The sequence below is a fragment of the Dreissena polymorpha genome, chromosome 13 (genome assembly GCF_020536995.1).
Source record: "Dreissena polymorpha isolate Duluth1 chromosome 13, UMN_Dpol_1.0, whole genome shotgun sequence".
Classification (NCBI taxonomy): domain Eukaryota; kingdom Metazoa; phylum Mollusca; class Bivalvia; order Myida; family Dreissenidae; genus Dreissena; species Dreissena polymorpha.
Window position 1 is genome coordinate 28,980,703 of NC_068367.1, and position 26,252 is coordinate 29,006,954.

Consider the following 26,252-nt stretch of genomic DNA (forward strand, 5'->3'; position numbering starts at 1 on the left):
TCAAGTTTTAAAGGCTTCATTTCCAATCCTTAGATACTGATGAGTAGCAAACAGCATAAAACCTGAACAGACTGAGTGTTACTTGCAGGCTGTTCTGATTGCAAAAGCCATTTTCATTTTGTTTCTGATGGGGAAAGGGTTAAATAAGCTTCCATTTGCTGCACCAGATAAAACATAGAAGACAAATAAATGTGTTGGAAATGAGGATTAATGACAAGTATTTATGTAATAAAAAACCCCTCACAGAATTAAATTTACCACTCATTTTAAACAAATGTTATGAAAATATACTGATCATTTGATATAATAAAACAAATCACCAGCAAATCATTTTGTCTAAAATGTTTTATAAAATTACTATTAACATGTGCAAAATATATTTATGTGACAAATAATTCAATATAAAGCACTAATTTAAAATTAAACTATTATATCACAAAACAATATAATCACCAAATAAACCATTACATGAATATTAACAATCACATTCATAAACAAATGAATAGGAAATATCTCGGATGTGTCAATAAAACAAAATACATTAAAATCATTTGATAGGTTCAAATTCAAACTAACAGTAAAATGGATGAATAGAAAGAATGGAGTGACAGATAGCTAAGCTGATAAAACACGTAAAACAACCAGTGGCCATAAATATGTTGAGTACTGTATCTATGGTTTGTCATATATAAATTAGATATTATATCAATCTTATGAATATATACTTCTATAAAATTGTTAGTAAAGATAAACAATTATAGTCAATCATGCTTGATAAAAATAGCCTCTTTGAATATAAGTATCAATTAACAAAAATAACTAACCAGCATATAAAAATTTGTGGAAAAAACATGAACTATTTTAAGTACCGATAATTTGTATTACAAGTACAAACATTATACATTATATCAATCTTATGAATGAATATATCTAGAGAAGAAATGCTAATAAATAAAAACAATAATAGTCAATCTTGCTAAATAAAAATATCGTCTTTGAATAAAAGTAGCAATAAACAAAATCTTATCACCGGCATATCACAATTTGCTTTGAATGTGAAAAATATATGATAAAAATGAAAATTAAAATAACATATCATATAAGTTAATAATAACAGATATGATCACAAGTACCACTGCATGCAAATATAGCAGGGCCTTGCAATTTTTGTTCAGGATACGTCCATGATTCTGAACAATACACTATGCACATTACATCCATTAGCACATGATAAACAATGTGTTATATATTATATAATTTATATTTAACAAGAAATACAAATGTAAACATCATATAACAATACAGACAAGTTTTAACGAATTACAAATAGATTTTCAAAATGGCACAAACTTTGTCGATTGGGCAACATCATAATCATATTGCAGATATCACATTAAATAATTAATTCCAAATACCAGTATTTCACTTTGGTGAAATAGGAACATCAATAAATATATTTTCATGCAAGACAAACTAGAATTTGGATTTGAATAAACTATTTTCATGCAAGACAAACTAGAATTTGGATTTGAATAAACTAACATAAATCTCTGTTAATGAAACTATGAAGTAACACGTGTCGAATATAAAACGGAACCTACAATTTCTTATCACAAAATCTAACAAATTCTTGCATGACCATTTAATCTGTTCATGTGTACCCGAAATGATTTTTGTTAACTAAACAATCCAGAGATGTTGCCTGGTACCAGAGACAGAAGTTCACAGAACATATACGACCAAGTTGCATTACACATAACACAATAAAATCATAATGCCTTAACATCAGTGAACGTATGATTTCATATACAATGTAAAAGAGTGGACATCCCTTCCCATGGATAAATTACTCTCAGCAGCACACAACAGACCTGACAGGAGGAGGATTTCTGTATCGTCGTCCCTCATTTCCCCCAACGACAAAACCGGTCAAGGGATTGATGATAATGATGATTTCATACTGATGAAGATTTAACATAAATTGGGAAAATCCATCAATAAATGAAAGTATATGTTAAATAGATATCTTTGTTGGACACGGACTTCTGGGAATATTTGTATGAATCTAAATTTTGGCAAACCAATTTTTTATACATATCTTTTAATTGTAAGAAAACCTAGTAAATATGGTACTTATCTTTTAATTTAAACATGTAAAAATGTTAAACAGATACAACCGCTTCATCCTAAAACTTGAGTTAAACAGACAATACTGTGTCAAACACAATATTCTATAAATGTTTAAACCTTTTCAATTTTAATTATTCAATTTCATTGAAAGCATGTGGCTCATTGAGACAATCTCGAGTCAGTTTTTTTTTGCTGTCTGGTTGGCGCAATGTGCTTCTCACCTAGGAAATCTACGTTCAATCCCCATTCAGGAAGCATATGAGTTTGCTTTGGTGGTCACCATACTGGACAGGTGGGGTTTCCTATGGGAACTCCCACTTGCCCCGACAACACAAGACCACACCAAAATAAAAACATCTTTCAATACAAAACAGATGGCTGGAAATTGCAGCTATAATCTCCCATTTTTCATGAGCAAATAGTTAATTAGGTAGGACTCCGTGTCCTATGAAGCAGCCTCAGGCGTGGAAGAACCTCATTAACTTCGAAATACATACACAGAGACTGATGTCAGTTACCTGGGCTGGGAAGGATAAGTAATGGGTTTCTTTGGGAGAGATCTTAAGAATGCTCCTAACAAGATCGAAATCAAGACCTTCCATTCACAAGACTAGGTGGCCATTGATGAGGGGATGGAAACTGTAACCTAACAGTCGCAAAGCTAAGTGGCCAATGGACAGGGTATACAAATCAGGACTTCCCAGTTGCAAGGCTAGGTGGCCAACATATCAGCAATGCCACCATGCTCATAAATATTGTACATTTGTATGTGACCAGTCGTCTAATCTGTAATGATCCTCATTCTGTTTCTTATGGTTGATGATGCAGTCGTACAAAAACATTTCACCCACTATTGAAACCTGAAGATAAAAATGTACATATGATGCTTAAGTTTATCATGAACTACGTCTTCATTTCTCTGAGATAAATACACAAACATTACGCTTTAAAAAAATGTGTTTGTAGCAGTCCTGAACAATGATAGATTATATTCTGACAATTAAAATCCAAATTATTTGAAGCAGTACAAAACAATGAAAAATTATATTGCGAATAGTAAAATCAAAATCAGACTTTTAACTTTATACCTATTTCAATGTAATAATACCAAAATGTATGAAACACATTCGTGAACAAAAGCAAATGCAATACCTTAAATTATATAATATATTCAAGGACAAAACTAATCCAGGACAGTTCATGCTAAAGCTGGTTACCAGGTCTGATAAACACATTACTTTTACTCTCCCAAAATCCATTAAAATGGCCCGTCAACAGCATATGCCACTTGACCTGAATATCTTCACAGGCATGAGAGTGGTTATTATGAACATAATTCCTGGAGCATTTGCAATTTTATGCAGCTTTGTCTGAGAGCTGACAGATTCAGAAAAAAGCAAAAATGTTATGAATCTATATTATGAAGCACAGATAGAAGACTACAAGTATTCTCTATTTGGCTCAAAATTATTATCTTTTTTGAAAAGCGTGGGGATATTGTGGTTATCTCCGCCGTCTGTCCGGTTGTCCGTCCTGGCCACTATCTCCTCCTACACTATTAGCACTAGAACCTTGAAACTTACACACATGGTAGCTATGAGCATATGTGCGACCCTGCACTATTTGGAATTTTGATCGGACCCCTGGGTCAAAAGTTATGGGGTTTGGGGTGGGGCCGGGTCAGAGATTTTCACTCTTTTTTTTAGGTTATTTTACATTAACTTCTTCATTTCTACACCGATTTACTTCAAATTGATACTGAACATCTCTTATGACAATACGGTCAATCTAAACTATGCATGGCCCCATTACCAACCCTGGGGCGCCCCACCCACATAGACCACACCCACCCAAAATTGCCTTTTACTATAATTTCTTCCTTTCTACACCGATTCACTTCTAATTGATACTGAACTTCTATAATGACAATATGACAATACGGTCAATCTCAATTATGCATGGCTTCATTACCAACCCTGGGGCGCCCCTGGGTCAAACATGCGGGGTGGAGATACGCGTCGGACTCTGCTGCGCCATTTCTAGTTTCTTTGGCGAATACCTGGGTCGCTCGGGTAAATTTGACCTACTTTGGCTCAAAATTGAATTTTTCCCCTGACAGGTCATAGGGGCAGGGCCACCCTATAGATGCACTCTACGAAGAGGCTGATGGACCGGTAAATTAACTTTGAAATACACACACACACGGAATGCAAGTATTTACCCCTTTCTTGTTAGCCTGCAGGATTTTGTTTGTTGAAAGATCAAACTCCAGTTTTGATGCTATCAGTAAATTGAAAACAGCTTTAGTTCCTGAAACAGAATAATCTTGAAATGTTTAAGATCAACAATATTTAATATCTACTTTTTTGTGTTCTAGTAACATGCGTTCTTAATGGAAAAAAGGCCTTGGCAAACAGCGTAGGTCTGTGCTGTTTGATTAAAGGAATTTCTGTAAGAAATATTCTAAATATAAAAATAAATATACTAGAAATCCCTAATTTGGAAATAAATTGATCCAATTTAGAAGGATGGGAGAGTCCACTAGGCTTAAATGGGTTTAAATTGTAGCTAACTTATATTTGATTTTAACTTGGAAGTACATTGGATTTAGCATGTATTTAATGCCATTATATCTAATTTATTTACTCAAATACAGCTATATTCATTTTTAAGCTTACATTAACCTACAAAACACTTGTTTAATTATATATTAACTCCATAAATATTTGTTCAGTTTATGTTACTTATCTCCACAATTACCTGTAAGTGTGTATTCGCCTCTACCAATAGTTGTTTTAAAGTATGTTAGAGTCCATTTATTTTATTTGAGTGTATGTTATTCTTCATATAAAGTTTTAGTGTATATTTACACCCATAAATTCATGAACCTACATTTTACCCCGTTAATTCTTTGTGTACTGTTAGAATCTGTGTACTTTTTTGTTTTGACATTTACGTATCCCATATAATTTGCCAACCAATAAATTCTTGTTCTTTGTAAATTTTTTGTTTATTTAAATATCATACAAAGCTCACTTTGTATTTATTGGTCTGACACATCAGTTACCTATGGTATCTTTGTGGGATCAGTCACCATGATTGCCAGTGTTTTATTTCACCATTATGGGAATGGGGCTGGGTCCCTTTGGATTGGGAAAAATCGCATCTTTTTTACTAAATTCGGGAAATTAATCTTGTTGACCTCATGCTTACGTATACTTTAAAATTGAAAATAAAAGTGATTTCAATATAATATTTTCTTAGGTTCAACTTATACAGCTTGATTTTAAGATAATTGACATGTTAAGACTTATAATAAATCTTTTTATGTCCCCCACCACTATAGTGGGGGACATATTGTTTTTGCCCTGTCTGTTGGTTTGTTTGTGTGTTTGCTCCAACTTTAACATTTGCAATTACTTTTGCAATATTGAAGATAGCAACTTGATATTTGGCATGCATGTGTATCTCATGGAGCTGCACATTTTGAGTGGTGACAGGTCAAGATCCAGGTCATCCTTCAAGGTCAAAGGTCAAATATATAGCTTCAAAGCCGGCGCAAAAGGCGACATAGTGTTTCTGACAAACACTTATCTTGTTTGGAAATGTTAAGGTCCCATTTGGTAAAAATATTATTTTTTTCCATTGGGACTAATCCCCCCCTACCAGACTCAAATTTGAATATAAAAAAACAACACTGATTGTGTTACGTGATATAACATCACTTACCTATTGTTGCGCCATGTGATTTGACCAGGGCAGTCATGCCAGCCTGGGTGTTCTGGAAAGTCCCAGTGAACTGAATATTGTATCCATCCAATGTGCTGCAACAATACGAATGGTAATATATACACATATAGCAAAATATGCATATGACAGAGTGACATTTATAACTGTTCAATGTGTAACCAGTAAAAAAATCCATTTGAAAATTGTCTCCTTTCAGTGCATAGTAGTTTTTATCCTTTTAATCTTCTTTCCTGTACATTGAGTTTCTTGGTCGTGATTTATTTCCCGCTTGAACCACCTCAGCGCAGAGGTCTGAGCTTAGTTCTATTGGATACCTGCCACCATTACACATTACCTGACGATAATTGATTCAAATATAAGCTTTAGTTCGTAAATATTATTTATTTAATGTTTTCACGTTGTTTATAGAGAAATATAAGAACAAGAGGCCCATGAGGGCCTGAATCGCTCAACTGGCTGGAATCAATAGGGCTCAAGCCCTTGATAGTATGAACAATCTGAGTAAGTTTTAAATAAACAGACCCAAAATGGGAAATATATCGCATAAAAAAGAAGAAACGTAAACAACTTCAAATGGCTCCTTTTCAACAATAAGTTGGACAAATTTTCTTCACTCTCAATGGGGTTCTGACCCTTGATGATATAAAACATCCGTTTAAGTTTCAAAAGGATAGAAGGTTATATGTAAACAAACAAGAAATGTGTTTGTCGGAAACACTATGTCCCCTTCTGCGCCGCTTTGAATTTTTGTGTTTGTTTGACCTTTGACCTTGAAGGATGACCTTGACCTTTCACCACTCAGAATGTGCAGCTCCATGAGATACACATGCATGCCAAATATGAAGTTGCTATTTTCAATATTCCAAAAGTTATGGCAAAATCTTAAAGATTTTCATTTTCTTCTCAAATTCAAGGGAAGATAATTCTGGACTTATAACTCCGATATTGCTCATTTTCAATAGGGTTTGACTCATCATTCAAATAAAAAGGTGTTTGACCTTTGACCTTGAAGGATGACCTTGACCTTTCACCACTCAGAATGTGCAGCTCCATGAGATACACATGCATGCCAAATATGAAGTTGCTATTTTCAATATTCCAAAATTTATGGCAAAATCTTAAAGATTTTCATTTTCTTCTCAAATTCAAGGGAAGATAATTCTGGACTTATAACTCCGATATTGCTCATTTTCAATAGGGTTTGACTCATCATTCAGATAAAGACACTGTGCAAGTTGGGAAATGATTGGATGAAAACTGTGGACTTTATTGCGTAAACAAGCCTTATTTCACAATTTTCTCAAATTCAAGGGGAGATAATTCTGGACTTTTTCACTCTCAATAGGGTTCTGGCCCTTGATGATATAAAACATCCGTTGAAGTTTCAAAAGGATAGAACTTTATATGTAAACAAACAAGAAATGTGTTTGTTGGATACACTATGTCCCCTTCTGCGCCGCTTTGATTTGATTTTTTTTTACCTTTGACCTTGAAGGATGACCTTGACCTTTCACCACTCAAAATGTGCAGCTCCATGAAATACACATGCATGCCAAATATGAAGTTGCTATCTTCAATATTGCAAAAGTTATGGCAAAATGTTTAAGATTTTTTTCTCAAATTCAAGGGGAGATCATTTTGGACTTATAACTCCGATATTGCTCATTTTCAATAGGGTTTGACTCATCATTCAGATAAAGACACTGTACAAGTTGGGAACTGATTGGATGAAAAATGTGGACTTTATTGCGTAAACAAGCCTTATTTCAAAATTTTCTCAAATTCAAGGGGAGATAATTCTGGACTTTTTACTCTGTTGTAACCCATTTTCAATAGGGTTCCAGTCCTCATTAATATAAAGACACTGAACAAGTTTGAAAAGAATCGGATGAAAACTGTGGACTTTATCCCATAAACAAGAAAAGTCTAACGCACGCATGCACGCATGCACGCATGCACGGACGGACGGACGGACGGACGCGGAAACCACGCCATGACATAAGCTCTTCAGGCCTTCGGCCAGTAGAGCTAAAAATAAAACTGATAATTCACTGTAACATTTTGTTAAGGACATTAGCTCAAGTGGTAGCTTGTATATATATTCACACGCGGAACATATTTATCTTGGTTCCAAGTCTAATTTTTGTTCTTAAGTCAAAGAATAGGTTGGTAAATAAGGGCCCTGTGGTAGCTTATAGCGTTTAAAAAAATCTTTATCAATATTATTACTATCACTATAATAACAGTTAAATAACCTATTTTCTTCAGACTCTTCCCCTTATTGCCCCTACACAGACCTTGATGAAGGCATGGCCACAGCCTGGTCATGCTTGGTTTTAAACATCTCTGTGTCTGTTAATTCGTCTATCGTAAGCTTTCCTCCCTTCTTCTTCCCTTTGCCTTTCTTGCCTTTTGTTGTGTTACAAGCAGCCGATGTTGCTGATGGTGGTGACTACAACATTACAAGCTGATTTAACAAATAATTTCCACTTTCAACAATATGATATTTGGACATTGGAGAAAAAATATCTTACTGATACTTTTAACTTGCTGATATAATATATTTACACATTTGGGCCGTGCTCTGTGAAAAGGGAATTTAATGCAAAGGCATAAAGTAACGTCCCAGATTAGCCTGTGCAATCTGCACAAGATAATCAGGGACAACACTTTCCGCTTTTATTATGTTTTCGTTTAAATAAAGATAGCTTCTTCTTTGCAAAAATCCAGTCAAACCGGAAAGTGTCATCCCTGATAAGCCTATGCAGACTGCACACGCTAATCTGAGATGACACTTTACGCACTTGCATCAAACCCCTTTTTCACACAGCAAGACCCATTTCTATGTTTAAAAAGTCCCTTTTACCATGCATTTACCATGCTATAAAATATCTTTTATACATGTAAGCATCTTTTGACGATTTAAAAACCTGAAAATTAAAAAGCGTTACAAATGCGAAACAATTGAATAATTTGGAAAGTTCTGTTATTATTGTTACACTTTGCTACACAACAAGGCTTGCTTATATAAAGTATACAATACATCATTAATTGTATGAGCACGGATGATTGAGGGGTTTCAGCGCTTGACTTTTATTCCAAGGGTCAGCGGTTTGTGCCCAGTTAATGATTTTTTTTCTTTCTTTAATTCTATTCCTGTTTTGTAACTGGAGCTATTTAGTTCCACTTTCACATTTATCAATTAAACGCATTTAATCACAAACATCAATACATGCCAAGATCTGTGAAAAGGTCCCTTTTACACTCACCCATTTCGCATATGAATTCATTTTAATACCGGAATAAATGTTCAAAATGTGTGTGAAATTCCATTAATCATTCTGAGGAAACTAGCTGACCAAAAAAATGTTACCCTACTAAATATAGATATTTGATGTATCCCACTTTGCCCATTAGCTCATTTTAATATGTGAATTTTATATTACGTATTGTATACAGTTTGAAAAAAATGCATCAAGCCATTTCTGGGAAACAAGCGTACCCAAAATGTTAAGCCAAACTAGAACACTGACCCGTTTCATTGGATCTTGAATAAATGTGACATTTAATGAAAGACAAGCTAAACGGATTTCTGCTCAGAAGAAAAGTGAAAATGGCTTTATTCAACCAGCCTAAAAAATGCAGGCTGTTCAGATTTTATGCTGTATGCTGCTTTTCAGATCGTAGGACTAGGATAAAGCCTTCAAAATTTGAATTTAGTAAGAAAAGTCTTAAACACCAGAGAAGCAGTATAAAAGGGCCACAACTCACAAAATGTCTACTTTTCAGTTTAACACTGGTGTGTAAACAGCAGAAAACGAAAATGATTTTTTTCATAATATTTAATTTTGTATTTAATATTTTCCAATGAAATTTGGCATACATATACTTCAGTAAACAAACAATATGTATGTGTAATTTGGTGATTGTAAGTTATATAGTAACTGTCATTGACTAACAGAAAAAAGTTGTATGTTCTCTGCTTGAAATTCAAATTTCCCTGTAAATGCTAAGCACCACCCACTTGAAAGGTTATGAACTTCTCTCAGCCAGTAGCTAGCAAATGACTCAGATCAAGTTTACATGTAAATACAGATTCAACACTATACCAAATTGCTGTCTGCTCAAACACGTGTTTCTGTTTATAAACACTCTAGTATGATCAGCGAAGCACTGTCAGATAAACCCAGCCCACTAGTTAATGTAGGTTAACATTTTACCACCGCAAAATCAAGCAAGTGAGATCTGGCTTTCAAATTATATATAATTTTTTTTCAGGGACTACGAATGAGCAAATGTGTATCTGTGTGGTAAAAGGTAAAATCCTACAGTGTACTTGAATTCTCCAGCATTCGGCTGATAGTGGACGATATACTGTGGCAGTATGTGATACTTGTTGAAGATGACAAGCTCTTTCTTGCAGGGAGACACGTGGGAATCGTAACCTTTCATCAGGGAATGCCCGTGAATAAGCTTCGTACACTGATAGGCCTGAAATATCACGTAAATTACTATTACTGAATTATGAAATTCCAAACAGGAATTCGGAAATTTGAACATTTTCGTCAATTTAGAATGTGCCTTTCACAGGTGCTTTATATTGAAGGAAAAAATCACTGTGTTTCCAATCAATGTGTCAGAAACAAACATAAAATTTAACGCACTGGCAGTTCAAAGCAAATGAAGTGATAAAAATATATCATTTCGATTTTTCTTTATATTCATAAACACATTAATAGACTTGTTTCTTTCATATCATATATGTATAGCATAAAAAAGGAAAAGGACCAAAATAGCACTATTATATTAAGAATCGTGGTGGTGTGATGGATATGGTGTCCTCCTAGCAATCAGAAGGTTATGGGTTCTATCTCCACTGTGGGAGTGTTCTTAAGATCTCCCACCAAGAACTGGTTCTAGGCCCAAGAAATGGACTTGAGAGCGTTTCAAGCAAGCCTGAGGCTTTCGATGCAATAGAGCTTAAATAAATAGGTTTTAACTTAATTTAGTGTCATAAACAGTGAAATAAGTTTAAAATCTACCAATCTGGTAAAAAGGCTACTATTTTCCTGCATATATAGTTGATATTTCATAGTCGAACAATTAACAAAGGGCCATAATTCTGCCAAAGTTGGTCAATACCAGATTCCTTATTAAACAATTACATATGCATTCAAATATCATCTGTGTATAAATTTATTGATGTTAATCTGTCAATAAATAAGTCTAAATTTGCTGTTTATTTACAAAGAAACATCTCCGAATTGAATTGTTTCTAAAGTATTCCCACATCAATGAAGGTTCAAAAGGTGTCTATCAGATTAGCCTGTACATTCAGCACCAGCTAATAAGGGAAGACACTTTCTGCCAACACTGAATTTTCTTTTAAACCCGACTTTTTTAAAAATAATTTTCCATATAAAGTGGTGTCATCCCTGATAAGCCTGTGCCCACTGCACAGGCTGATCTTGGAGAGACTTAATGCACATGCACTGTCTAGTTTCCCCAGAACAAGGCTTAATTGAAACATCAACAACCAAGTTATTATACTTTGCCCGGTAGAACTTGGCACAGCAGCAGTTGTGTTGCGCCCTGGATGTAACCCATGGAGTAGGCTGGGTATTCGCTGAAGTAGACTCCCTTACCATACCAGCCTGTGTCCGTACGATGTGCATGGCCATTGTCACCTGCAGCATTCAAAAATATATGAGCCGTGCTCTGTGAATAGGGGGTTTAATGAATGTGCGTAAAGTGTCGTCCCAGATTAGCCTCTGCAGTCCGCACAGGCTTATCAGGGACGACATTTTCCGCCTAAACTTGATTTTTTCTACGAAGAAACTTTCTTGAAATGAAAAATATCATAAAAGCGGGAAGTGTTGTCCTTGATAAGCCTGTGCAAACTGCACAGGTTAATCTGGGACGACACTTTATGCATATTCATTAAACCCCTTTCCAAAGACCACGGCCCATATATACTGAAATAAGTTATTATAAATTTGATATTATATATGTGATATTATAAATGTGATATTATAAATGTGATATTATAAATGTGATATTATTAATGTGAACTCTTAATTGAGCTTTGCTCTGGGAAGACTGGGCAAAGTATAGACATGAGTAAAGTGTCGTCTCTGATTAACCTGGGCAGTCTGCTCAGACTAATTAGAGAAACAATTTTCTGCTGTTATTGAACTTTTGTGTTAGTGGAGTCTCTTTTAAACATAAATCCAGTCTTGGCCTGAAGTAACGTCCCTGATTAGCCTGTGCAGACATCACAGGCTAATCTGGGATGACACTTAATGCACGAGCATTTAATCAATTTTCCAGGAACGAGTCTCAAATACTGAAACTTAATATCAATGTTCATTTATATCAACAATAAACAATTCTTTAACACAATGTTGACCACTATTTATCACCTACAAGGTATGTTATAACTGTTTGTATTTGCAGTGAGAATGCGATAACACATTACCACATTACTGGAAAGGAGGACAAAATGTTGTTTTCATAAGCGCTTGCCACAATGAAAATATGTAAAAAGCATTATTTATGTGACAAGAATTATAACTTTTGTCAGATCTCTATGCAAACACTTGATAACAACAAACATCCACAAATAAAATATGACATAGTCCACAGAAGAAGGAAATAATTTTTAAATTTTCATTATATTCATTTATCATTTTTTTGTTTTATTTAAAAACCTTTTATACTAAGTGAGTTAAGCTCCGAACATGAACAGTGACTACAGGGAATTAACTCTGTAATTCCTAAAGCCAGAGTTATGGTTCTCAAACTTCTCCTGAAAGCCCTCCATCATTATATTTTGTTTCATTTGAATCCCTTTAACACTTCCTGTGTTCCGCACAAAAAGCAGCATAGACAGGCTGACAGACAGCATAGGCTAATCTGGGACGACACTTTACGCACATGCATTAAACCCCATTTCCTCAGAGCGTGCTCCAAATGTATTATATACACAAAATATTACTCACCGGGTATTTTGAATCCAGTCTCACATATAGGCTTGATATTCGTCTCCATTGTGCCGTGAAACGCCAACACAGGGTAGGAAAACTCCTCCCCATGCTTCTTCTTTAAGCTTTCTCGACATTCCCTACAAGAAAACGGTCAAGGTTTTAAGTTTAGGGTTTATAGTCTATTGATGATGGTTCATGTTCACAAGACTTTTACATTTAACCCCACAATTACTGGGATAAAGGTTGTCCGTTTAACCCTTTTCCACTTAGAAGCAAAGTGAAAATGGCTACGTGTGAACAGCATAAAACCAGAACAGCCTGCAAGTAACTTGCAGTCTGTTCAGGTTTAATGCTGTTTGTTGCTCATCAGTATCTAAGGGTTGGAAATGAAGCCTTTAAAACTTAAATCTAGAAAGAAAGTCTTTAACTAAATTCAACTTTCTATGTGACTACAAATGTGTCAAAATCTGTATCTAAGAGGTAAAGGGTTAACCCCACAATCACTGGGATATAGGTTGTCCGTTTAAACTCAGCCACAATTTATTGGATTATTTCCCTCAAATGTATTCATTTTAACACCTGGGTAGAGAGGAGCATGCCTGGGGTTAACTTTTTGCTCAGAAAAAGAAGGGTTTGAGCAGAAATTCAAACCAGGGACCTTCTGATTCTTATGACCAGTGTCCAACAACTAGACCACAATTCCCAAAAGTAATAAATTTAAGAGTTTATTTCCATCTTATAAAGAAACATGCACGTAAATAAACAAAACGTGCTATCTAAAAAACGAAAATTGTCTACTGTTAGATTGACAGCAACTGTCCACAGAAAATGGTTAACTATAATAGTAGCATCAGTTACATGTACTAGCTGACCACAAAAGCTCTCAAAATTCAAAGTTCGCACAAGCACTTTACGTGAGATCTTTTCTTAGTCTTAGGCGAAAATATAAAGGGATGAACTTGGTATGACTGGACAAAGCTGATTTGAAAAACTGATTGGCTAACGTTTTAAAATAGATAAGAAATAAAGCGATTAAACTAACCTGAAATGATGCACCAGATCTGGATTGAGGACGTATTCCACTTTCACTAAATTAGTTTTACTGAAATGAAGCCACACAAACAGTTTGTAGATTTGAACATGTACAATTTTTTTAAATAATTACTTAATACATTGTGTACTGAATTTTATACAGTAAGCACATTTGAAATGGTGTAAACAAAAGCACATGTCGATTAATTACCAATAATTGTTAAAGTATGCTTTTAAGAGAAACGAATGTAATCATTTAAAGCTACCATTTACAGCTAAAATTTAAACAAACTTTGCACAACTAAAAACACATAAATTAACTTTTAATTTTTCCAGCAAAAAACATTCAGGAATAAGTATTACCGGTAATTCAGAATCATTGATTGATTAGTATTTTTATCAAACAGAGAACATAATGAAATCCTCATGTGATACCCAGGCCTTTAAGTAATGTCTCTGAAACAAGAGAGTCATGGGCGCTAAGGTGTTTCTATGAGACCCAAATGCACTGAACTTTTCTGAGAAGGTAGAATTCAGAATAATATAAGTACTTTATGATACATGAATATTTAAAGTCTCTATAACGCTCAAAATCAACGAAGCTTTCGTAAAGTATTTCGAAAAATAAAGTTAACACCTAAACAATCAGTGTTCTTTATAGCAATAGCCACAATTTCAACGCTAGATGTGGTTAGATTACATAGATTTGTGTAGATACAAAATGCTTGTTTTTATTTATTTGTGGACACAATAAATTCCATGCTTATTTCCTGCGAATATATCTATTCATAAGACACAATAACACTAAAATGGTACCATGTTAAAACCATAATAAAAACGAGTATTCTGTATACACAAACATCTACCTTACCAGACCACATCCGGCGTTGAAATTTCGGCAATTGCCATAAGGAAAAATGATTTTTAATTGTTTAGCTTTATTTTACGAAATATTGTACGAAATGTTCGTTGATTTTGAGTAGGAATGTTACTTTAATTTATTGTGAAAACTTTTGATAATTTAATCTTTCCAATAAGGAACATATATATATCCAACCCTTTCATTAATTTATTGGAGACAACTCTGTTAAACTACCCAGTTTGACAGTAGCTGGCTGGGTCACTTCCAAAACTAGTAGACTATTTGGCTACTATTGCTTATCATTTTTTAAATGTTGAAACTGTCAACAAATAAACACCTCTTCTTGCACTGCTATACTAAGAGACCAGCGATCCCAAAGACTGGGTATTTTATTTACGAGTTAGTAAAAAAGATAATGGTGGAGAACCATGAATACAGAATATGGAAAATAATTTTTTGTAAAATTGGTTTGTGCCACACTTACCCCAAATTGTCATGGGAAAAAAATAGACTATGCATAAGTAACATAACTGCAAGCAACATAGTCCACCAAATATCCGCACATAAAACTTATAAACACATCGATAACAATAATATTTGGCCACAAAGTGCTTTAAAATGAAAACTAGCAATTCTAGGAGGAATTAAATAATATAAACAAACTAGGAGCACTTAATAAAACAACTAGGAAAACAAGGAGCCACTGGAGTCTAAAATCAGCATTTTAGTTTGTTATGTTTTTTTCACATTACTTACAAAAAAACGCAGGCCTTTTAAGAGATTGAATAGTAATGCAAGAACAAGTGTAGATTTGTTGACAGTGTTTAAGTTCAGTACGGCACTCACGTCATTCCGGTATTTAGCAGCCTATAAAACTGAGGCTCTGCCAGACGGAAGTGGGTCTGGGCTGCAGATCCCTCGTTGTATGACCTTTCTGGGTACAGATCAAAGTACTTGACCTCTTTCCCTTCCAAGGCTTCCTTTTCACCTTCCATCAGCAGGAGACCACCTGCAACCTTTATAATAAGTCCCATATAAGTTCATATAAAACTTAATAGGTATAAGAATGAGCAGGAGACCACCAGCAACCTTCATGAAAAGTCCTACATAAGTTCATGTTAGCCATGATGTGTGAAAAGGGGGTTTAATGCATGTGTGTAATGTGTCATCCCAGATTAGCCTGTGCAGCCTGCACCGGCTAATCAGGGACAACACTTTCTACTTTTATCGTATTTTTTGTTTCTTCTTAGCCAAAATCCAGTTAAGGTGGGAAGAGTTGTCCCTGATCAGCCAGTGGGGACTACACAGGCTAATCTGGGAAGACACTTTACACACATGCATTTAATCCCATTTTCACAGAGCATGGCTCATATGAAATTTCATAGGTATAACACACTTCCTGAAAGCTCCCAAAAGAGTGTCAGTCTTTAGTCCAACAACATTACAAAACTTGCTGGAGTGATATGAAATTACTGAATTATTTCTTAGTGAATAACTTTCGAACCCACATAAAATATGTTGGTCTTGTAAGTCGGAAAGATGGTTTCAGGAAAGTCTGCTTAGTCTGGTATAACTCTATTAAATCCATAAACATGCTGAAATACACTGAAGAGATGTTGGAGAGGAATGGGATTAAGTTAAAACTAATTAAATAACTTTTGTACATTTATACAAATTGTATACCATCTTTAATGTATACATTTCAGCTCATTGTATTGTTAAACAAAAATTAATTTCTTATTGCATATTATCTTTGTTTATCTAGGAGAGCAACTAGATAATGTTGCAAAAACTTGAATTCCAATGGAAATGGAATTTTAATGGAAGTATTATTTATAAGTATTATTGTCAGGTTTAGATTTTTTGTATAAATAAGGTAAATGTTAACGTACCAGGGATATAAGTTAGCTGTTGCTCATTAGCCCATGAAACATAAAGTTACATTTTAAATGCCAGTTTTTAACCCTGATATAGTATCAAAGGCCACCATGGCATAGTGAATATGAGCCCAGCGATCGGGATGTTACGGGTCAGATTCCCACTGTTTAAGCGTTTTTCGATATCCCCCAGAAAAATTAAGTATTGGGCCATATACCCAGGAAACTGACTCAAAAGCATTAAGTATTATGCTTTTGATGCAATTGAGCTTTAAGTAAATAGGATTAAATGTAAGTACCGGTATGCAGAGAATCTCAAAATCATTGAAACAAAACTCTATAATTACATACAATCAATACTAAATTACGCTGCACAAACACAGCACTTGATTTAGCAACAATTAATTTTGTACCTCTTTTTGCAGCCTGCTTACTTCTACCTCGTTCTTTTTCACTTCTTTCTTTGTTGCTTCAAGCTGTTCTTGCAGTTTCTGCTTGGCTTCAAATGCTTTCTTGATCAGCTCTTTACGTTCCTCTTCGGTCATCTTACTGTAGCTTTTTACTAGTGACATGCCTCGTTTTAGGATATCTTCCGACTTAACACTGTCCTTTTTCTTGTCATTTGATTCCTACAGATTTAAAATCAGTTTTGCTAAGATGAAGATACTTTTATCAAAATGGCTTCAGATTTTTATTTTTATTGGATGTGTTTTGGGCTGGGTCATATTTCATAGACGACCCTCAAAAATAGCTTGTCAGGTCATCATAACAGCACTGTTTGAGAAAACCAAACTGACACAAATAAATTGTCTCACATAAAATACAAGGTCTTAAATTATTTTATTTTTTTTTGGGGGGGGGGGGGGGGGGGGGGCAAGTTCACAAGAAAGACATGATCATGTTTACACTCATGTTCAGACTTTTTGTGAACACAATATTTCATTGATAGCTCTTCTAGGCTCTTCATGCAGCCAATCATCAATAATAAGTGTTTTCCCTCTTATTTGATTGCTTCTATCTTTATATGGGTGGGCTGTGCATATATGGATTTATATTTCACACAGTATTTTACTTTATAATCAAAGATATATTTCCATAGATGTACATGTAAAAAAACAATACAAAAACAACAATTCCCAGACCTACCTACCCACCTGTCTGTTATAGGCACATTATCCCAAACAAACAATTAAAAAAATGGTGATATTTATTTAATAGTTCAGCATGGAACTTTATCTATCTGGTCTTGTGAATCCACAATGCATACTGTTTGTCTTTAATAATGTGTGAACATTCTATACTTGTAACTGGGATTCCTGGTTAAACGATGATTTCTGAATCTAAATATGTAGTCAGAGACTTTTTGGAGGCCCATTTGGGGTAAATATTAGGACTTATTACCCTACTCAAAAGATAGGTATTTTTCCTCAATATATAGCCAATTTAACAGTTTCATTCCAATGAAAACTTAACAAAAATTGACAGACTTAGAGGCATTTGTGTACATGATATTTATATAAAAAGAAGTTATAGCATAATACATATTAGCATTTGTAGCAAAGTATTTAATAAACGTTTCAAAATAAATCACACTAGAAATGGCGCGGCAGAGGCCGACGCGTATCCCCACCCCACATGTTTGACCCAGGAGCGCCCCAGGGTTGGTAATGGGGCCATGCATAGTTGAGATTTACCATATTGTCATAAGAGAAGTTCAGTATCAGTTAGAAGTGAATTGGTGTAGAAATAAAGAAATTATAGTAAAAGGCAATTATTGGTGGGCGTGGCCTATGTGGGCGGGGCGCCCCAGGGTTGGTAATGGGGCCATGCATAGCTGAGATTGACCGCATTGTCATAAGAAAGGTTCAGTATCAATTTGAATCGGTGTAGAAATGAAGAAATTATAATAAAACTGCAATTTTGGGTGGGCGTGGCCTATGTAAGCTGGGCGCCGCAGGGTTGGTAATGGGGCCATGCATACATGTAGTTGAGATTGACCGTATTGTCATAAGAGAGGTTCCGTATCAATTTGAAGACAATCGGTATAGAAATGAAGAAATTATAGTTAAATAACCTAAAAAAAATCAGTGAAAATCTCTGACCTGGCCCCGCCCCAACCCCCATAACTTTTGACCCAGGGGTCAGATCAAAATTCCAAATAGTGCAGGGTCGCACATATGCTCATAGCTACCATGTGTGTAAGTTTCAAGGTTCTAGTGCTTATAGTGTAGTGCTGCAACAATACGCCAAAAACCGTATTGCAATATATTGTCAGTTCAAAAACCCGTATTGCAATATATTGCTAACTTGTACCAGAATTATTATTCGCAAGGTAATCACCAAAACCAACTTAATTACATGAACATAACTTTTGTATTGTATGTTTAGATTCTAGTTATATCCTATTGGCAATTCTAGCCTCTTTACAAAATGCTATATAAACCGGATTAACTTGTTGCTTGGCTTTTACAAAGCATTTTGTTATGCAAGATTAGTATTGTCATTTTGTCCATTGTATTTCCCATTAAACATGCTGTGCAATTGTTTACTGTATAGTGTATACAATAAATCTCTGGGACATTAACATTAATTGATTATAAATATGCTGCAAGTTCAATATTACCAAGTCATTATTTTATTCAACCTGGTAAAGCATATTTATTGCTCAGTTTACAATTCAACTATTCTTGCTGACTCCCATGTAACAACACTTCTCCGTAAACTAGACTTTTTAGAATGCTATTTTTACGTAACAATTTAGTTTACTAAACAACGATTTGTTTTGCTTAAATTGATATCATTATTTCGGATGACTTTTCTGGACGAAATGTAGATGAATTTTTGTAGAATTTTCATACCGGTATGAGGAAAATCGTATCGCAATACAATATGCAGATTGCGTATTGCGATATATACCGATAAACCAGTATATTGTTGCAGCACTATTATAGTGTAGGAGGAGAAAGTGGCCAGGACGGACAGACGGATGGCGGAGATAACCACAATATCCCCACGCTTTTCAAAAAGCGTGGGGATAACTATTAGCTTTGACCATGCCTATCAACAAACATATACCGATACTTCCCCTTTCTCTTTCCTCAAAGAGAAATACACTGGGAGTCATTTTCATTTTAAGGCTCTGATTTGATGTTATTTCTGTATATGTCAGACTGATTTATTGTTTATTGATTTAAAGAAGGTTAACAAGCTGCAAATAAATTAATATTTTAAAATTGATCATTTAATAACAGATTTTTTAATTATTTTTTATATAGATTTATTGATCAATAAACAATATAATTACATGCATGTAGCAATAGCAATACAAAAAAAAGAAAAAACAAGAGATGTGTTTGTCAGAGACACAATGCCCCCTATTGCACCGCTTTGAAGCCATAAATTTGACCTTTGACCTTAAATGATGACCCTGACCTTTAGCCACTCAAAATGTGCAGCTCCATGAGATACACATGCATGCTAAATATCAAGTTCAGGTTTTTTTTTGCCCGATTTTAGAGCTGAAATTCGGCTATGTTCCCAATCCCAAAAAAGAACTTTTTTCCCAAAATGTGGCAAAAAATTCCCAATTTCAAAAAAAAAAAACTTTTTTTTTTTTTTTTAGAAAGAAGTTTCTAATGCGTATTTTATCTCAATTTTAATTCAATTACATCTAACAAAGTATTATATGATTTTGTTCTTTTAATTTGAATGATTATAAAGAGTTATGTAAAATTTAGTATTTCCTTATTCAGTGGACTGTTCATGTCGAAAAAAGGCTAATGAAATTATTTTCCCAATTTCATGAAAATGCCGATAAAATTCCCAATTCCAAAGCCATGGGCTATCTTCCCAAAAAGTGGGTAAAAAACCCTGAAGTTGCTATCTTGAATATTCAAAAAGTTATGACCAAACTTTAACGAAGATTAAAGTTTTAGGAACGAAAAATACAATGATATTTGACCTTTGACCTTGAAGGATGACCTTGACTTTTCACCACTCAAAATGTGCAGCTCTATGAGATACAAATGCATGCCAAATATGAAGTTGCTATCTTCAATATTGCAAGTTATAAAACTTTAACCAAGGTTAAAGATTGTGACACACACATACAATGACATACTGACTGACACAATGACAGACAGACAGACACGCCAAAAACAATACATGTATTCACCCGATCTTTTGATCCGGGGGCATAAAAATACCAAAAACATATCTGTCGAAAGTCTTACACGAGACAGTAGCAAAATAATAATTATATACCATTTGACAAATAGATTAATGATAAAAATGCATATTCAGACTACAATTATAATGTGTTATGTTAAAATGATATTATGGACATCTTACATAGGGCTGTAACGAATACACTAGGTGACGAATACGATACGTATCAAGAATACAGGGTGGCGAATATGAATATTTATTCGCGAATATGAATTTCAATGAACAAAAGTAATACTGACAACTTGACATGACATTATATAGTATGAAACTATGAGTATTTGTCAATTTGATTAATTGAGAATTATTGCACACTGAAAATATGAAATATATAAAAAAAACACTTTGAAATAACAAAACACTGACTAGAACTGCTTAAACTTTTAACAGAGTTTAAAAAAAACATTACTAGTACCAATAAAATCCTTGAGTAGAACAATTAAGGAACTTGACATGCTAGGTTCCACGTTTGTTGATAAGTTGCACAATCATTGTAAAGATAAACAAAAAAGAAATTCCATCTGCTAATCCTTTGTGTGTATGTTTGAGCATCAAATGACTAGTATTTACCTAAATAAACATTAAACAAGGGACAAAATTGTCACAAAACCAGGTTTTCATTGTGAAAAAAAAATCTGATAGAGGGAGAAAACTCAAACTGAACTTTTGAAATGACCGAAAAAAAATAACCCCCTTTGTAAGTTTTTTTTTTTTTTTAAATCTATTTTTAGTCGTGGCGACCTTGACATTGGAGATATTGACGTGATTCTTTCGTGGGACACACCGTCCCATGATGGTGAACAAATGTGCCAAATGATTTCAAAATCTCACAATGAATGACATAGTGGCCAGGACAAGCTCATTTATGGCCATTTTTGACCTTTGAACTCAAAGTGTGACCTTGACCTTGGAGATATCGACGTAATTATTTCGCGCGACACACCGTCCAATGATGGTGAACAAATGTGCCAAATGATTTTAAAATCTGACGATGAACGACATAGTTATGGCTCGGACAAGCTCATTTATGGCCATTTTTGACCTTTGAACTCAAAGTGTGACCTTGACCTTGGAGATATCGACGTAATTATTTCGCGCGACACACCGTCCAATGATGGTGAACAAATGTGCCAAATGATTTTAAAATCTGACAATGAACGACATAGTTATGGCCCGGACAAGCTTATTCCGCCAGCCCGCCAGCCAGCCAGCCCGCCCGCATTCGCAAATCTAATAACCAGTTTTTTCCTTCGGAAAACCTGGTTAACAACCATCGGAAGATTTTTCAATTCAATGGTGTAAATATTTAACCAAGGCCCGCCATTTTTGTTGATAATCTCACTGTGTTACATAGTGGGTGGGGTAAACATGATGAAAAAAGCCGGAATAAGGAGAAGAAAATTTAAATATAGGGGTTTATTGTATGAACCTTCATTTGTAAGGTAAAATAAGATGATAAAACTTTCAAACTCAAAACCATGTTATTTGTATTCGTCAATTATTCGGTTCGGGAGGTGGCGAATAACGAATACGATTTGTCCACAGCCGTATTCGAGTAATTCAAATATTCGAATGTATCGTTACAGCCCTAATCTTACAGTTTATAGGTGTCTATCGCAACCGTTGTTTATTTTTGGTGTTTTCACTTCATATACACTTAAATGTTAATGCAGCATCAACATACTAAAACAATATCCTGGTAAGAGAAAAATAATGCATTTGAATATCAACCGTACTTTCGTTTTGACAACTGACGCCAGAAATGATTATATTAATGATGTGAAACTAAATCTAGTTTTAGTGCAGTTTCGTTCATACGAGACAAAGACACTTTTTTGTTTTACGGATCATTTTGGCCAAAAGGACTGGGTGAGTCATGTAAAATATCGAATATAATATATATTTTTAATAAACAACTGGTAGCAAGATAAGTTGCAGATAATTGGTCAGTAACCACACTTGAAATAACTATTTTGACCTGTTAATTCTTTTCAGCTCAATTCAACAGTAAACAAATAATATCACTTTAAACCAAATTGTTATTCATCATTTAAGTTTAAGGTACTTAAACAGAGCTCCAGTTAAAGATTTAGTCTAAGGGATATTTTACCCCATGATATTATTGTTAATGGGTATTTAACTATTTTGTTTCTGCCATAATGGGTATTTAGGAATAATTAGGGGTATTTACCATTTCCATAGAAAACTGCCATAGCAAATGGCGTGTTTAATCTAGAAATATTATTATTTGTTACCGGTATGAATAAATGCAAACACAATACATTTTAAATGATGATATGAACTGACTTTCTTTAAAATATTAAACTAACATGACTGTGTTGTATCTCTGTCTTGGGTCTTTCTTGCATATAGTATTCATATAGTCCACAGACCTTATTTTGCAATTAAACTAAGTTATGGCACTGCTTGCACAATTGAAAATAAAGTCACACTGCCTGTGGTCTACGTAAATTAACTATAAACTTCTTTAACAATCATATGGCTTAAAATTATTTCAACAATTTTATAAGCATCATAAGATTTATCTCTATTGGCATATTGTAATATAAAGTTCAGGGTTTTTTCCCACTTTTTGGGAAGATAGCCCATGGCTTTGGAATTGGGAATTTTATCAGCATTTTCATGAAATTGAGAAATAAATTCATTAGCCTTTTTTTTCAATGAAAAGTCCACTGATTAGGGAAATACTAAATTTGATATCAGCGATTTTCCTTCTTCTTTATAAAGTACCGGTAAACGGTACTTTCCCAATCGAACGAAAATTCCCAAATTCCCAAAACGGTACTTTCCCAATCGAGCGAAAATTCCCAAATTCCCAATCGGCATCTGGAAAAATCCCAATCAGCGTCCGAATTTTTTCTCAAAACGATAGAAAGTTTCGTAAAAAAAACAACTTTCGGTGAGCGAACAAAGAAAATCGTATAGTTGTGTGTAACCACGCGCTCGATTAATTTCGGGTTTTATTATTCAGCGCATTCAATCAATAGAGTTGTTACTGTTTCTGGTTCTTTTGCCAGGCAGCCAGCGTACTGTTTTACGTCGGTTTGTAACCTTATCGTAGTTTGAAATGAGTCATAATAGCAAATATTATGCCAAAAAACCAATCGGAACCATCTATCACAGGACACATTGACAGCAATAATGATGCTGTGCAGGGAGGGATGCAAGCAACTGCAGAGTGATGATCAAACATCAAAGATTGTTGAAATTTTCACAAAAATGAAAGAGAGAGACATTGCTTTAAAAGAGATTAAAACAACTAGTAATTGATTTGGTGTGTTCTTTATAATATTTTGTTATTTATATAAACTTTATAACTTAATGGTCATTAAGGCATGCCTGCAAATGATTATTTAAATGGGTATGTTCAATTAAGTATGAACTGTATGATGCATTCAATAAGACCCAAACTTCACGACGCGATTTTCCCAATTTCAGGATTTCACGACTCGATTTTTCCCAATTTTGAGGTTTTCACGACTCAATTTTTCCCAATCGGACCGGTACGGGTACTTTTCCCAATTGGACAAGGAAAATCGCTGTGATATAACTCTTTATAATCATTCAAATTAAAAGAACAAAATCATATAATACTTTGTTAGATGTAATTGAATTAAAATTGAGATAAAATAGGCATTAGACACTTCTTTCTAAAGTTATACTTACGCAGGGGTTTTTTTTAGAAAGAGGGGAAGACGCTGGACGCTGGGTAAAAGGGGAAAATCGAGCGCGAAAGAGACATATTTGGGGAAAAAAATAAAAACTGTTCATTTCAATGTCTATAACTCACCTACAGACTTCAGGGGTTTTTTTTAAGAAAAAGAGGCATGTCTCTGGCCTTTTTGTTCTTAAGCACATGAACAAGTATGATATTAAAGTCAAAGTCTTAAATAAAGTTGCAGGCGTAGATCTTATAATGGGAAATGTTTTCAACTGGGGCCGGGGAACGATGTCAATATTATGATTTCAATTTCATGATGAATGGGTTGACGATCTAGATCAGCTACAGCATTGGAAGGGAAAGGTGCGGCAGCTGCCGATTGTCTACTTTCACTTTAACAATAATCAGACAGTATTAATCGATGTTGATTACATGTACCTCCGAATCCTGCTGGGATTTAACGGTTTTTGATGATTCATTCTTAAAAAATGCGTCAACTCAATTAATATTTTCCGAGTCCGAACGTTTTATTTTGTTCGTGTATGAACGCCAATTGTGAGACTTTTTTCTGTTTTAACGTTTATATCTTGGCTTTCACATAACCCGGATGAAAATTCGACTGGTTTCCGGTAATTAATTGACGAAACACCCTTCTCGCGCAAGACAGGAATCCAGTAAAATAGTCACATGATTAATACGATTAGTTGCCCGGTTTTCATGACGTAATATAAGAGCTATATATAGAATCACTGGGATTCCCAGATTTGAGTGTTCGCCGGGAGAGAGAGAGAGAGAGCGAGATCGTCGTACATAGTACAAATTGGATAAGTGTCGACTTCCCAAAAGAAAAAAAACATTTCTTTGAGGGTAAAATATTATATTTTGGTGAAAAATTATATTTTTGGAGGGGAAATGGTATTTTTAGGGGAAAAATTCTGGTAGGGGAAGACGCCGAATATCGGCGTCACTTTCTTAGTAAAAAAAACCCCTGTTACGTCTTCATCTGTGATTTTATCTGTGTCATCCCCGTTGTCATTAATGGTGGCAGCGACTGCTGTTGGATGAGAAAATTCAGCAAAATGCATCAGATTTTTCCTGTAACATTTAGCTCCGTATTTACAAATTGGAAGAGTACTACTGTCTGTAGTAGGTTGTGCCGTCGCTGTTGGTGTAGACGATCCATCGACACTGACGTCCGAATTATCCGAATCATCGCCATCGGATGTTTTGGATTTTTTCGGATGCAAAAACTCCGCGAAATGTTGGGGATTCTTCCGGTAACACCTCGCGCCGTATGGACATTCTGGAATATCCGATGCTTTCGTTTTACATGCAACGGTTGTCATGTTGTATACACGACAGATCAATGAATTATCACGAATTCAAGAAGAAACTTGATTCAGCATTCGCAATAGACCATAACTCCTTGCGGCAAGACGAATTGGCATTGTGTCACACCGGTCTTACTGACAATAACGTAGTGACGTCACCATTTATGTATAGAATGGACGAATTGGTGTTTTCACCGGAAATACATCGTCTTCTATTATGCGGAGCCCTTAAGGTTACATTCCACCGGATCATTTTTGTATATTTTCGTAGTTGTGCCTATTACTACAGAGTTCCATTTTTATTCTGGTTTATAAACCATTAAGAGTTAACACCCATGCTTTTTTTTATTGAAATTCAATGTATCCTATGTATCTTTG

General features: G+C 34.7%; 1 protein-coding gene across 2 annotated transcripts; it reads right to left on the reverse strand.

Annotated features, from left to right (window-relative positions):
• Window positions 1-373: 373 nt before the first annotated feature.
• On the reverse strand, window positions 374-25,972 carry LOC127855728 (uncharacterized). Of its 2 annotated transcripts, none has more exons than XM_052391519.1 (11): window positions 25,539-25,972; window positions 17,051-17,266; window positions 15,607-15,776; window positions 13,909-13,968; window positions 12,882-13,003; window positions 11,431-11,567; window positions 10,210-10,371; window positions 8,178-8,332; window positions 5,860-5,954; window positions 4,352-4,440; window positions 374-2,990 (listed from the first exon to the last, which is right to left on the reverse strand). In XM_052391519.1, the coding sequence occupies exons 1-11, from the start codon at window positions 25,887-25,889 to the stop codon at window positions 2,877-2,879; spliced, it is 1,671 nt and encodes a 556-aa protein (XP_052247479.1). In that variant the 5' UTR covers window positions 25,890-25,972; the 3' UTR covers window positions 374-2,876. The 2 variants fall into 2 exon arrangements, with proteins under 2 accessions (XP_052247479.1, XP_052247480.1); XM_052391520.1 differs by having other exon boundaries at window positions 25,664-25,774.
• Between the last annotated feature and the right edge of the window lie 280 nt (window positions 25,973-26,252).